The sequence below is a fragment of the Typopeltis vanoorti genome, chromosome 9 (genome assembly GCF_054136105.1).
Source record: "Typopeltis vanoorti isolate ZY-2024b chromosome 9, IOZ_Tvanoo_1.0, whole genome shotgun sequence".
Classification (NCBI taxonomy): domain Eukaryota; kingdom Metazoa; phylum Arthropoda; class Arachnida; order Uropygi; family Thelyphonidae; genus Typopeltis; species Typopeltis vanoorti.
The window spans coordinates 119571271-119584147 of record NC_143557.1 but is presented as its reverse complement, the minus strand read 5'-3'; the positions used below and the strand labels follow the sequence as shown (position 1 = coordinate 119584147).

The 12877-nt window shown below is 37.6% G+C and overlaps 1 protein-coding gene across 1 annotated transcript in view; it reads left to right on the top strand.

Annotated features, from left to right (window-relative positions):
* Positions 1–2275: 2275 nt before the first annotated feature.
* LOC150103470 (uncharacterized) overlaps positions 2276–12877 on the top strand; it is a 70681-nt gene continuing 60079 nt past the window's right edge. Inside the window, exons 1-2 of the mRNA XM_090398484.1 lie at positions 2276–2864; positions 3124–3363. Of these exons, the coding sequence (XP_090254610.1) occupies positions 2276–2864; positions 3124–3363 (829 nt within the window). The remainder of the gene's footprint in view (positions 2865–3123; positions 3364–12877) is intronic.

Sequence of the window (12877 nt, the reverse complement as noted above, 5' to 3'; positions counted from 1 at the left end):
TGTTATAGGATAGAGGGAGGCAAGGGAATGAGTAGCAGGTTCTTTACATGGAGATTGGTTGGTGAGTGGAATGCATTGCCTGAGAGTGTGGTGAGCATGGAACCTGTGAATGGATTTAAAACAGAGTTTGGCAATATTTTTTTGCATGAGAGTGTGGTTCCTTGGAGGTTGAGTCTATGATATTAACAACTATAATAAAATTATAATAATATTATACCGTGACATCCTAGATTACTTGCAATGATGCAATTCTGTCAAACAGGATAATGTTGCTGGTTACAAACTGGATATACAAGGACTTGATTTAATGACCACAGTGTCATATTGTAATTGATTAATTGGCACATATCTCTGATATTAACTGAATTAAACTATTATTATTATTATTAATAGATCTTCATGGAGTCAAAGATGAGAAATTGCTCATGGAGTTCAATATTAATGGCTATATAAAAGATATTCTAGATAAGAAAAATGGCAGACTATTTCTAATGCAACCTGTCACAGATTGATGGTTGGTTATGTGCTCTATATGCAGGCACCAATGGTAAGTCTATGTAATATTAAAAAATGTCCTAGAAATGGTGTCCTTTTTGTAACTTGTCTTGGTAATAACAGAAAGTATTGTTGTCCAGAGAAAGCACTGTTCAGTGAGAAACTACAATAGAAGTGTAAAATTTGGAGAGATATGCATGTATATGTGTACTGCTATCTTTGAGGTGAGTGAATGGTGTCCAAATGGAAATGACTAAAAAATGCTGAATGCAATTTCCTGTGTCCTGAATTTTTAACTGGACATTCGTTACAAGATACTGTAGATACATTACTTGATACATTATACAAGATACTGTAGATACATTACTTGATACATTATACAAGATATATTATTTGATACTGTATTCATCAAGAATAATGGCAAGGGAGATTTTAGTATTGGTTAGTTCTACTTACCCAAAAATTATGAGCATTATCAATGATTGCTCAACAGAGGATGGTATAGTTTTAAGGATAAAAATGTAAGGAGTATTGCATTTTCAGGGAAGATAGATAGAACAGCATGTGGATGATGACCAGTGGCAGACTGGCCAGGGTGTCAGCTAGTCCGATGGCAAGTGGTTCCCTTAAACATTAGACAATATGTTAAAAATGTTAATGACCTTTTAGTAGCTTGAAAATATAACAGAAGTTCCAATATTATTACTGTATGTGACTAAAATTTATGTTGTATTACTGTTTCAATAAAAATTTTTAATGAAATCATTTTTCGAGGATACTCTATATTTAATATAATAAATAATTCTGATTCGGGTTATGTAAGGCCGATGCATACGTTATATAGGCTCAGATCTTTAATATTGTGACTGCACAATGAAGTTTAGGTGGGAATTCCAGCCTGGGATCGTGACGTGCAGCCAGAGTCAACTTTGTATCGAGCTATTGCATACATTGCAAAGACAGCAAATATTTTTTGTTGCGTCAGTCTCAGTTTGAGTGCTTCGTCAGCTCTTCACCTCGTACATATGTATTTTATAAAAGGTATGTATTTAATTAATATTTTTTATATACTGTGGCCCTATGCCCTTTAATTTAAGTATAATGTATTTTCTTTCATTGTATAAAATTAGTATAAAAATACTAGATTGTAAATATATTTAAGCTGCAGTCTCAAATAATAATATATATGCATAATGCAAGTTCAATAAATAATGATATCTTTTGTTTACTCTACAGTTAAAATTACTGTGATTGTTAATAATAGATGCATCTATAAAGCATATTTCCACTGATGTATTCTTGCAGCGTAATTGTAGATGTTCATTTTTCCCAACGTGGAATATTTTTAATTTCAGGAATATTACTCCTACCAGCATGGAAAAGAAAAAGCATAAATCTAGATCACTGAAACACAAAGACGACAAGAAGCAGAAAGGTAGGAATCAGCTAAGCGATGCAGGTCTATTAGAGATTTTATAATACCACAACCACCATCCACATCAATGTACAGTTCCGCAACAAATAATCAAGAAACAAGAAACAATACTCATGGTGATGATGCAATGACTTGTGAATTAAAAGAACAGGAATGAACTACATTGAATGTAGAGACAAGTACATCAGCATCCTTTACTCACCAACTCAGGCCCAGTACTTCTGGCTGCATTATTCCATCTTTACTACCTGTAGTTGCAACATCTGAACACATAGCTTCAACTAGTTACAGGGAATCAGATATAACTTCAGGCATAAATATAAATGACTTGTGACAAATGAGCCCATGGTTGTTGATGATGATGACTTGGTTTCTGAAGCACATCCTATAAATGAACCTACACAAAAAAATGAAAGATCGACTGCTGGAATCTTCCAGTATCCATCACGAGCAAATCTGAAACAGTTTTTTGCTGGACATCCATTTCAGCCACTTGATGATCTGCCATTTGATGCTCGTTTGTATGAGAGGAAAATTATGAATGACTCAGTCCCAAGAAAATGGCTAACATATAACAAAGAAAATAGGTGCTTATATTGTTCATACTGCTTGTTTGAGTCTCCCAACACTTCTAATCCATCGCCCTTTGTATGTGGCTTTAGTGACTACAGGTGTATTGGCCGGAGTTTGACTTTACACGAATCAACAACACACGTCAGAAATGTTCAGAAATTTATCAATGTGGTTAATGATGGTGCCTTAGATAATTTTTTTGCATCTTCACTAATTAAAAAGAAAGAAGAAGTGTTGAAGCAGAGGAATATTGTCATGAGGATTATAGACATCATAAAGATGTTAGGCAAGCAAGCAATTCCTTTTCGAGGTCACAGAAATGAATCGGCCTACACTCTGGATAATGAGGTTCTGAATCATGGCAATTTTTAGCTACAGTGCAGTTGATGACAAAATATGACCCCATTATGGCACTTCGTGTTTCTGCCATAATGTACAAAACAAGTCTAAACAAAAAATCAAACGATTAGAACAACAAGGAAATGCTCAAAGTAAAGGCTGTGATGGACTTGTTACATACTTGAGTAAAACAACTATTAACAAGTTAATCCAAATTATGGAGAATATGGTAAAAGAAAGAATTAGTGAAGTTTCTCAATAAAAATATAATTCTATTCAAGTTGATTCAACACAAGATAATTCATCCATCAATCAGTTTAGCATTATTATTCGGTATGTGCCTAAAGGCGTTATCTGTGAGCGACTACTTTCAGTTGTGCCAAGTAATGATGATACAGGACAGGGACTTTTTGATCTATTGACTGAAACATTACAGCATCTTAAAATTGATCCCAAAAAATGTTTATCTGATAGGATAGATAGAGCTGCAAGCCGCCATGGCCAGTATAATGGTTTACAAAGTAAAATTACTGATGTGGCTGATTCACATGTTCATATATGGTGCTATGCCCATGTCTTGAATTTGGTGATAACTGAAACAACAAAATATTGCATGCCTGCAGTTTCTTTTTTTAATTTGCTTCAGAATTTAGCAACTTTTTGAAAACAATATACATGAGAATGGCTGTATGGATAGAAGTTTTGGAAAACATCTAAGACAAGAAAAAAACGATTAACGCTAATTGGTGATGGTCAGGAAAATCCAATGTAGCAACAACTATTTTTGGACATTTTGATGATGCCACTGTCAGTACTTTTGTAAATCTATTGACATGCTTATCAATGATACAAGATTCAGACAAGTTTGATGCAAAAACAAAACAAGAAGCAAATGTTTTACTTCAAAGTCTTCTAAAGTTTGAAACAATATTGACAGCATTTACTTATTTGTATATTATTATTCATATTATTATTATTCAGGCCTCCAAGGAGTCAAAAGACTCGTTGAGGGAGGTCCTTCCTAAGACATAAAGTCTGTCAAGACTCATCGAGGGGAGGTCCCCCCCCGAGAAACACAAAGTCTATCATACCACTCTTTAAACTCACTGACCGTTCTCGCTCCCACCACTCCATCAGGCAATGCATTCCACGGCTCAACCACCCTCCACACAAAGAAACTACTCCTTACCCTCTTGCTCACAGTTTCCTTTCGTAACTTCCAGGGATGGCCTCTTGTCATCACTCCTTCCCGCTGTTCAACCAAGCGAAAGAACTCCCCAGTGTCAACCCTGTAACCACCTCTCAACAGTTTAAAAGTCTCAATCATATCACCTCTCCTTCTTCTATCCACCAAACTCTGCAGTCCACATTCTCTCAGCCGATCCTCATAACTATCCTTGTACAGTCCTGAAACCATCTTTGTCATCCGTCTTTGTATCCTTTCCACAGTTAATTTATCCCCTTCAAATCCTGGGGACCAAATCTGAGAACAATAGTCCAAGTGTGGTCTGATTAGAGACTTATACAACGGAATGATAACCCTCTTATCTCTGCAGGTCAGTGTCCTTCTCATAATAGCAGCAATCCTCTGTGTTACCTTCACCACCTTTGCAATATGTCCCCTAAACTTCAGGTTTCTATCAATCATCAACCCCAGATCTCTTGTCTCCCCTACTTCCTCCAGTATAACTCCTCCCATAGAGTATGCAGCATCCCATCGATGTTTCCCAAACCTCAAGACCTTACATTTTGCTGCATTAAACTGACAGCCCCATTCATTTGCCCATCCATCTAGCTTATTTAAATCCTCTTGCAGGGCTACCACATCTGCACTATTACTAATAATCCTTCCCAGCTTCGCATCATCCGCAAACAACTGAATATCCCCCTGCAATCCACTGGCTATGTCATTGATATAAAGGTTAAACAATATAGGTCCTAGTACTGAGCCCTGTGGGACCCCACTTGTAACCCTCTGCCTCCTGGAAACTGCTCCACCATACACAACTCTCTGATACCTATTAGACAGCCAATTCTGAATCCAGTTGACCAATCTGACATCCAGACCCATGTGCTGCAACTTAAATATCAGCTTATCATGTGGCACCCTGTCAAATGCCTTTGCCAAGTCTAAGAAAATTGCAGTATATGCCTTTCCCTCATCTAATGTTCTTGTAACTTTATTATAAAAGGCTAGCATATTGCTAAAACAAGAGCGTCCTTTCACAAATCCATGTTGATTCTCACAGATAACATTACCATCATCTGCCCAATGCTGTATACGGTCCCTCACTACTTTCTCCAAGATCTTAACAACTACTGATGACACACAGACTGGCCTATAATTAGACACTTCCAGTCTGTTACCACCCTTATGCAATGGCACTATCTTACCTTCCTTCCATTCCCTGGGCACCTTTGCCAAAGCCAGACTTTCATTGAAAAGCCACGTTAAAGGCACTGTCAATTCCCTAGCACATTCTCTCAAAACTCGTGGTGAAATACCATCCAGTCCCACAGCTTTACTGACATCCAGAGTACTCAGTATATGAAACACACTCTCCTCCTGTACCTCCAGACCTCGAACCAGTCCTATCCCTCTAGCATTAAAACTGACTCCTCTAGGATGAAATACTCCAATAAAGTGTTCATTGAACAATTCCACTATGTCCTCTGCATCAGTCACTCTATTCCCATTTTTATCCCACAATATCATTCTTCCACAGTCATTTCTCCTCCTACTGGCCACATAGCTAAAAAATTCCCTAGGATTTTCTTTGGATCTTAGGGCCAATCTCCTCTCATATTCCAGTTTTGCTTTCCTTACCACACTAGTCACTCTTCTGGCCTGTGTCTTATATTCCTCATGCATCTCTTCACCTGTCTCCTTATATCTCTTCCATAGCCTCTTTTTCGCATGCAATTTCTGTTTAATATTGTTTGTCATCCACTTTACTCCAAATTGCGTCCTCTTCTTCACTCGTGGTATACAACTTACCATTGCTGATAACAAATATTCTTTCACAATTTCCCACGCACTAGTGATATCCCGGCCTTCCAATTCCTCCCTCCATGAAACTTCCCGAAGTTGACGTCTAAGACTATAATAATCACCTGCCTTATAATTCCACATAAGTTCCCGTCTCTTTGATACTCCTGCATGTCTATTCATTTTCCAAGTCAACACCATATGGTCACTCTCTCCAACTGGTGGGAGAGATGTCAACTCAGTTATTATCAACTCTTCTGATGCTATAACCAAATCCAAAACTTTTGAACCTCTTGTTCCCTCTGTTACATGTTGCCTAAGACATTTGTCCCTCAAGAATTCTAGAAATTCCATTCCCCTATTGCTACATGCATCTTCCTCTCTCCAATTTATACTACTGAAGTTAAAATCTCCCATAACAATCATTCTTCTTGCACTTGCCAAACTTAGCTGTCTAAACATCTCCTGGTCCCCATCCTCTGTGCTCCTGGGTCTGTAGCAACACCCCACTAAATATCCTGTCTTGCCTACCTCTACCTCACACCATATGCTCTCAAAATCATTTGTCTCACTTCCTTCCAAATTCTCCACTCTTAGAGGACATAGGTCATCACTTATCATAAGCAGAACCCCACCACCACGCTTTCCCCTCCTATCCTGACGAAAAATGCTATACCGAGTGACTTCTATTCCTGTTTCTATTCCTGTTGTTATATCCCCTTCTGTCAACCACGTCTCAGTGATCGCAATAATTTTTGGCCAGGCTGATGCTATCTGCGCCACCAATTCCTCTCCCTTATTCCGGATACTCCTGGCATTAGTATAAAGCATATAAATGCCATTGTTTCTATACCCAGCATTATCCCTTCTAGACTCCACTGGGCTCAGTGTTACCTGACATTGTCTCCCTTCTCCCAAGTATCCATTCCCACAAGAGGCCACCCCTGCTATCATCCTCCCTGGGACACACTGACTCGTTCAGAACAGCAATCTCTCCAGATGCCTACATCCTTCCTCATTCAAATGTAAACGGTCTCTTGCATACAATTCCTCTCTTTCCTCAAACACACTCCAAGCATCCACATATACCAGTCCTCTCTTGTCACACATTCTCGCTATTATGCCATTCAATATCACCGCTCTTCTGCTCAACTCATCATTATCATACCTAGGCAACACGCACACTATTTTTCCTCTCTCTGTCTTCTTCTGTACAGTCTCAAGCAAAAATCTCATATCTCTCGCTGCCCGACTTACATTACCACTCAAGTCATTCGTTCCTACCATCACAATCATCTCATCCACCCTTTCACCTCTCTTAATTGCCATAGCCACCCTTTCTATTGTTCCTCCTGGCAAACACTCCTCACACATCCTATCTTGAACACCACGGATCATTGAGTCGCCATACATTATACCTCTTACCATTCCCTCGCTCCTATTGTTTCCATTCTCTCCTCTTCTTTCATTCCCATACCTCTCTCTTCTACTGTTTCCATTCTCTCCTCTTCTAGCACTCCCATACATCTCTCTCATTCCCTCTCTCCTACTGTTTCCATTTTCTCCACTTCTAGCACTTCCATATCCCTCTCTGATTGTCTCTCCTACTACTGTTTCCATCCTCTCGTCTTCTAGCACTTCCATATCTCTCTCTCTCATTCCGTCTCTCCTACTGTTTCCATCCTCTCGTCTGCTAGCATTCCCATATCTCTCTCTCATTCCCTCTCTTCTACTGTTTCCATTCTCTCCTCTTCTAGCACCCCCATACCTCTCACTCATACTCCCTAAATTCTCTCTCTCTCCTACTCTGATTTGCCTTGCATTTATCTCTTCCATTCTCCTAATCTTATCTTTCATACTTCTGCTCTCATTCACAAGACATTCCACCTCCTCTTTCAACTCATCTATCTCCCTCTGCAGGTCAGTCACTCTTAATCTAAATTCACTCTCCCAAACAAAACCATCTCCTAAACTTTCACAGTCACTCACACCTTCCACACTATCAACTATTATTTTCTCATTCTCTCCTATCACACTACTTGTCTTCCTACATTCATTCCCCGTTCCTGGAGCAACAAAGTCGGATATCGATATATCTAATGTACTTATTTCCTCCAACTGCCTGCATTTTGCGCACATACGCTCTCCACTCTCTTTAACAAGCCACATATGTAATTCCCAAGACGCATACATGCCGCAAGTACTGCATGCCACAAAGTCCCTTATGATATTGCTAATAATTGAGTTCTTAAATGGCAGAGGACTTGGCATTACGCCACTTGCGACTGCTGCTGCTGAATCCACCATCATTCCTTACTGCCGAGTAGCGTAATCTTTAATTATTCAATTAATAAATAAGAGGAAAAAAAAGTACAAACATCAGAACATTTAAGTACTAAATATAATTACATAAAATGAAATATAACTAAATACAGTAACTTAGCTTCGTTTTGTCTTCCACCGTTACGCGTTCGATTCCGACGGTACCAAAATATATTTGAAACTACAGCTCCATTATCAAGTTATTTACAGACAAGTCGTTTGGATATGCTTACTGCATGGAGTTTAATAGAGCAGCTACAACAAAGTTGAAGGAACAGAAAAGAACATTTGATAACGTTCACAGCAAGGCATTGGAATTTGTAAATAAATATAATGACAAGATTTCACATTGAATATGGATGAAAATAAAAAATTAGAAATTGATTCTTTGGAAACAGCATTGCCAGTTAAGAGGCAGAGGAAGAAGAAGAAGAAAAGAATGACAGATGAGCTTATAGATGATGAAGGAAATTCCTCAGATTCTCTAGCTGATTTTTGAGTAAATGTGTTTAACCTAATAATGGACCACATTGTCCAGTCACTAGATTCACACTTTGTACAACACAAAAAGTTGTATAAAGATTTATCCTACTTGGACCCAGCTAAGTTTAAAACTATTGCAGAGAATGGCCTTGATGATGAATCATTGGAAGGTATTATTAAGCTGTCTTCACAAATCCGCAAAGATCAAGTAATATTGGAATTGTTTTCTTTGCTTCGAACTTTGATGTATTAAAGCTATTGCTTAATGATGGTGAGAATATGGATTCCAGTTGCAACAACTGTAAAATTTGTAGCACTTGCCCATCATGTGTACTAAAAATTCTGGCATCCAACAGACTTCATGACAAGGCATATGATAACTTTTATGAACTTTATAAAGTCATCTGCACACTATTAGCTACTCAAGTCCAATGTGAGTGGACATTTTCAAAGCTAAAGATCATAAAGACGAGGCTAAGAAATTCACTGTCTGAGGAGAATTTGGAATCCTACATGTTGCTATTCATTGAAAAGTAATTGTTAGATGAATTGGATGCAGAAGCAATTATTGACAGATCACAATCATCTATTGAATTCAGACGATTGCTCTTAATATAGTGGACTGCATGAAATATGCTTTTGAACTACCTGTTAATGTGTAAAATGTTCAGCACAATTAAACTATTTAAAAATATCCACCATTTATTTAAAATTTAAAAAAAAATTTATAAATTCAATTATAACAATCTGTATTTACATTTAGTATCTATCGTATGCTGCCAGTAACATGTACAATATATGTATACTAATTACTAAAAAATATATATTTATTTCGCAAAAATTTTAATTGCACCTTTTTTCCACTTATGTATTTTTTGAAAATTTTATTGATTTCTTATAAAAATTAAATGACAGCTTTATAGTTTTGGGTGGGTCCTCCTTGTCTCCTGGCAACCAATATTTTTAGACCCAGTCCACCACTGATGATGACAGTATGAGAAATGCAAACAACAAGGATAGAAATTCTGCAGGAAGACAAAGATATTGGAAGCAGTGTATCTGAGGTTATTTGGTGGGAAAAAAATATACAGTTGGTTGCAAAGGAAGATGTAGAAGGTATGCATCAGAAAAGTTAGGTCTGAGTGTAGGACAAGTAATTATTTTGCAAGACTTGAGCTACACTGGAAAGAGGAAAGGAGACATGGGTTGAAGAAATAAGGATTTAAGCATCTACTAAGAGATAATTACCTCAAACAGCATGTGATAGAAGGGACCAGAGTTTGACAGTGTGCTGAATCTGATCACAACATCAGATCTGCCCATAACTAAGACAGCCACTTTGGAAAGTGATCATATAGTGTTGACTTGAGAGGTGGCTGACTGTAGAATTTTCAGCCAAAAAGGGATACATATCGTAATCATAAGCAGAGACGATTATGATAAACTTAGGAGACAGTGCTATGTATAAGAAACTGCAAGGGAAGAATGTTAGTAGTACATGGAAAAAGGTCAAGGGATGTTTTGAGAGGACTGCATACCCAGGATCAGGAGGATAAAGTGGGCAGAGCTAAATGAAGAGTAAAATCATTAAGAAAGAGCTAAAAAAATAAATTTTGTTGAAGGAAAAAGAGAAAAAGTAATCACCAACCACACAAGCAGTACACAGTACAGGCAAGAAAGCTGACCAGTATATTAAAGAATGAAAAATTAGAATGTGAGAGGAAATTACCTGAATAGGTATAAGAAAATCCTAGAGTTCTTTTGCCATGTGGTGAATAAAAGGAAGAAGAATTATGGCAAGATAATATTAATGAATGCTAATGGTAAGGAAGGGACAGAAGCAGAAAGAATAATTCAATTACTGAGTAATCACTTTGTAAGGCTGTATTATTCAAGTGAAGATACTGCAGTGACAGATGTGTGATATAGACTGATGTGAGAATAGAAAATGAACTGGATGTGCTTAGGATATTACAAAATTTCAGCATATACTGTCATGGAATTTAATAGGATATCAGTCTGTGTTATGAAAGGGTAAGGTGCAAGAGAATTAGTTGTTCCTCTGACTAGGCGTTTAAGTCTCAACTCTGTCAAGTTCTCAAAGGAGTGGAAAGGGGACAAAAGAGTTCCATTACAAAACGGAGACTCTAAGATAGGTAGCAAATTATAGCTTGATCAGTATTTCAAGTGTGGTAGTGAAGGTATTGGAAAAGTTGGTTAAGATCAGAATTTAGGAATGGGCAAATTAGAATATGACACTCTGAGGAGAAGCAGGGTTTTATGAAGGGGTCTTGCTTTAATAATTTACTAACTTTCTATAAAAAAGTTACAACTGGTTAGAGAAAAGAAATATCTCTACCATGATACTGCTTGACAGCTAGACATCAAAAGATAGTATATAGTAAAGGAGAATACAAGGGAGGGCAGGTGGCCTCCCTTGTATTCTCCTGATGCCACAAAGTTGGGAAATGCAATAGTTAATAAAGATGATATAGGTATCCTATGGGATGATATAAATAGAATAACATTATGGACAAAAGATAATGGTTAAAAGTTTAACGAGACTAATACATGGAATGAAAAGATAACAAGCTGTCTATTACATTGATGAAATTGGACTGTAGGAAATTTCAGTCCTACAGTCCAAATGAAATTGGACTGTAGGAAATTGGAGATTTCAGAGTGAGAGTGAACAGGGAACTGAAATTTAATGTGCATATTGTAAAAGTGTTACAAAATTGTTTAAGGATCACCTAAGGGATGATCCTTAAGAATGAGGAAGTTGTTATCATCACTCTTTATAAGACTTTGATGTCGTCACTTAGTTTTCTTGGGGATGCAGAAATGATGGAGAGAAGTCAGAGGAAGTGACCAAATAGGATGACTGGCTTTGAAGTGGCTCTTGTGAGGACAGACTGAAGATTACAAAGCTTAGCTCATAGGCAGAAAAAGGGGGGGGGTATGATAAAAACATCTAAGTTATTAAGGAGGGTTTTATAGGATTGATGCAGAAGAAATTTTTCAGTATATGACAAGAGGGAGGGGATACATCCTGGAGGTGGTGTAAGTTATGATTAGCAAAAACACAGAAACTGTTTTTGCTTGGAGAGTGATAAGTGAAATGAGTTACACCAGTGGTAGTGTTAATTATATACAGGGTGTTCGGGATAAATTTGACATATTTATAATTAATTATATTTTTCCGTAAGTTACATGTATTAACACACACTTCTCTTCATTTAAAAGTTTGGACCCTTCTTCATTCATATACAAGATGTCAGAAAGGATGGATAGCTGGAACCCACCTGAATCATGGAAGAGAATAACTTGTATCATGATGATTCGTGCCCGCCATCAAAATAAGGATATTACGACTGCTGCCCAATGCTCCCTGAATACAGTAAAAACAATCAGGCATGAACTAGAGACTTGCAATGGTGACTACGAGGATGTAGCAAGAAGAAAGATCCCTAGCAGACGATCTGATTGCGTTCGTACAGCAGAATTCCTCGCAAATTTGCAGGAACAGGTGTTGAAGAACCCTGGCATTGGAATTCGGGCTTTGTTCGTGGAGTTGCTAACTGTAGTCAAGCCCTGGATGACAAGGGTAGCCAATGGTAGGCCGTATGTATGGCAGCAGGATTCGGCCCCTTGCCACACCTCTGGGAAAAGTCAAAAATGGTTGTCTGAAAATTTCTACGACTTCACCAGTCCAAATGTTTGGCCTCCAAACTCCCCAGACCTTAACCCCATGGATTATTTTGTATGGGGCGCAGTTGAAAAAGACACCAATCGCACTTCCAGTAATACAAAAGCCCAGTTAATGGATAAAATTAAAACAGTTTTTGCGGCCCTTCCCAGGGAGACTGTAGCATCAGCTTGTTCGAGGTTCCGAAGCAGAATTGAAGCTGTGATCGATGCTAATGGTGGTTATTTTGAGTAAATCTTGTTGATAGTATTGTAATTAACTCTGCCTGTAATGTTTTTTTGTCAATTCATTAAATTTAATAGATATTTTCTTTTTCCTTACGAAATTGTCAAATTTATCCCGAACACCCTGTATATATATATATATATATATATTTTTTTTTTTTTTTTTTTTTTTTAATCTGTTTAGCAATGAAGGTGGTAACATGGATAGAAGAATGGCTAATGGACAGACATCAGAGAGTAGTTTATGAAGGAGCAGAGTCCAGTATGCTAATGATATAGGAAATGATCTGAGGAGAGATATTCAGTTG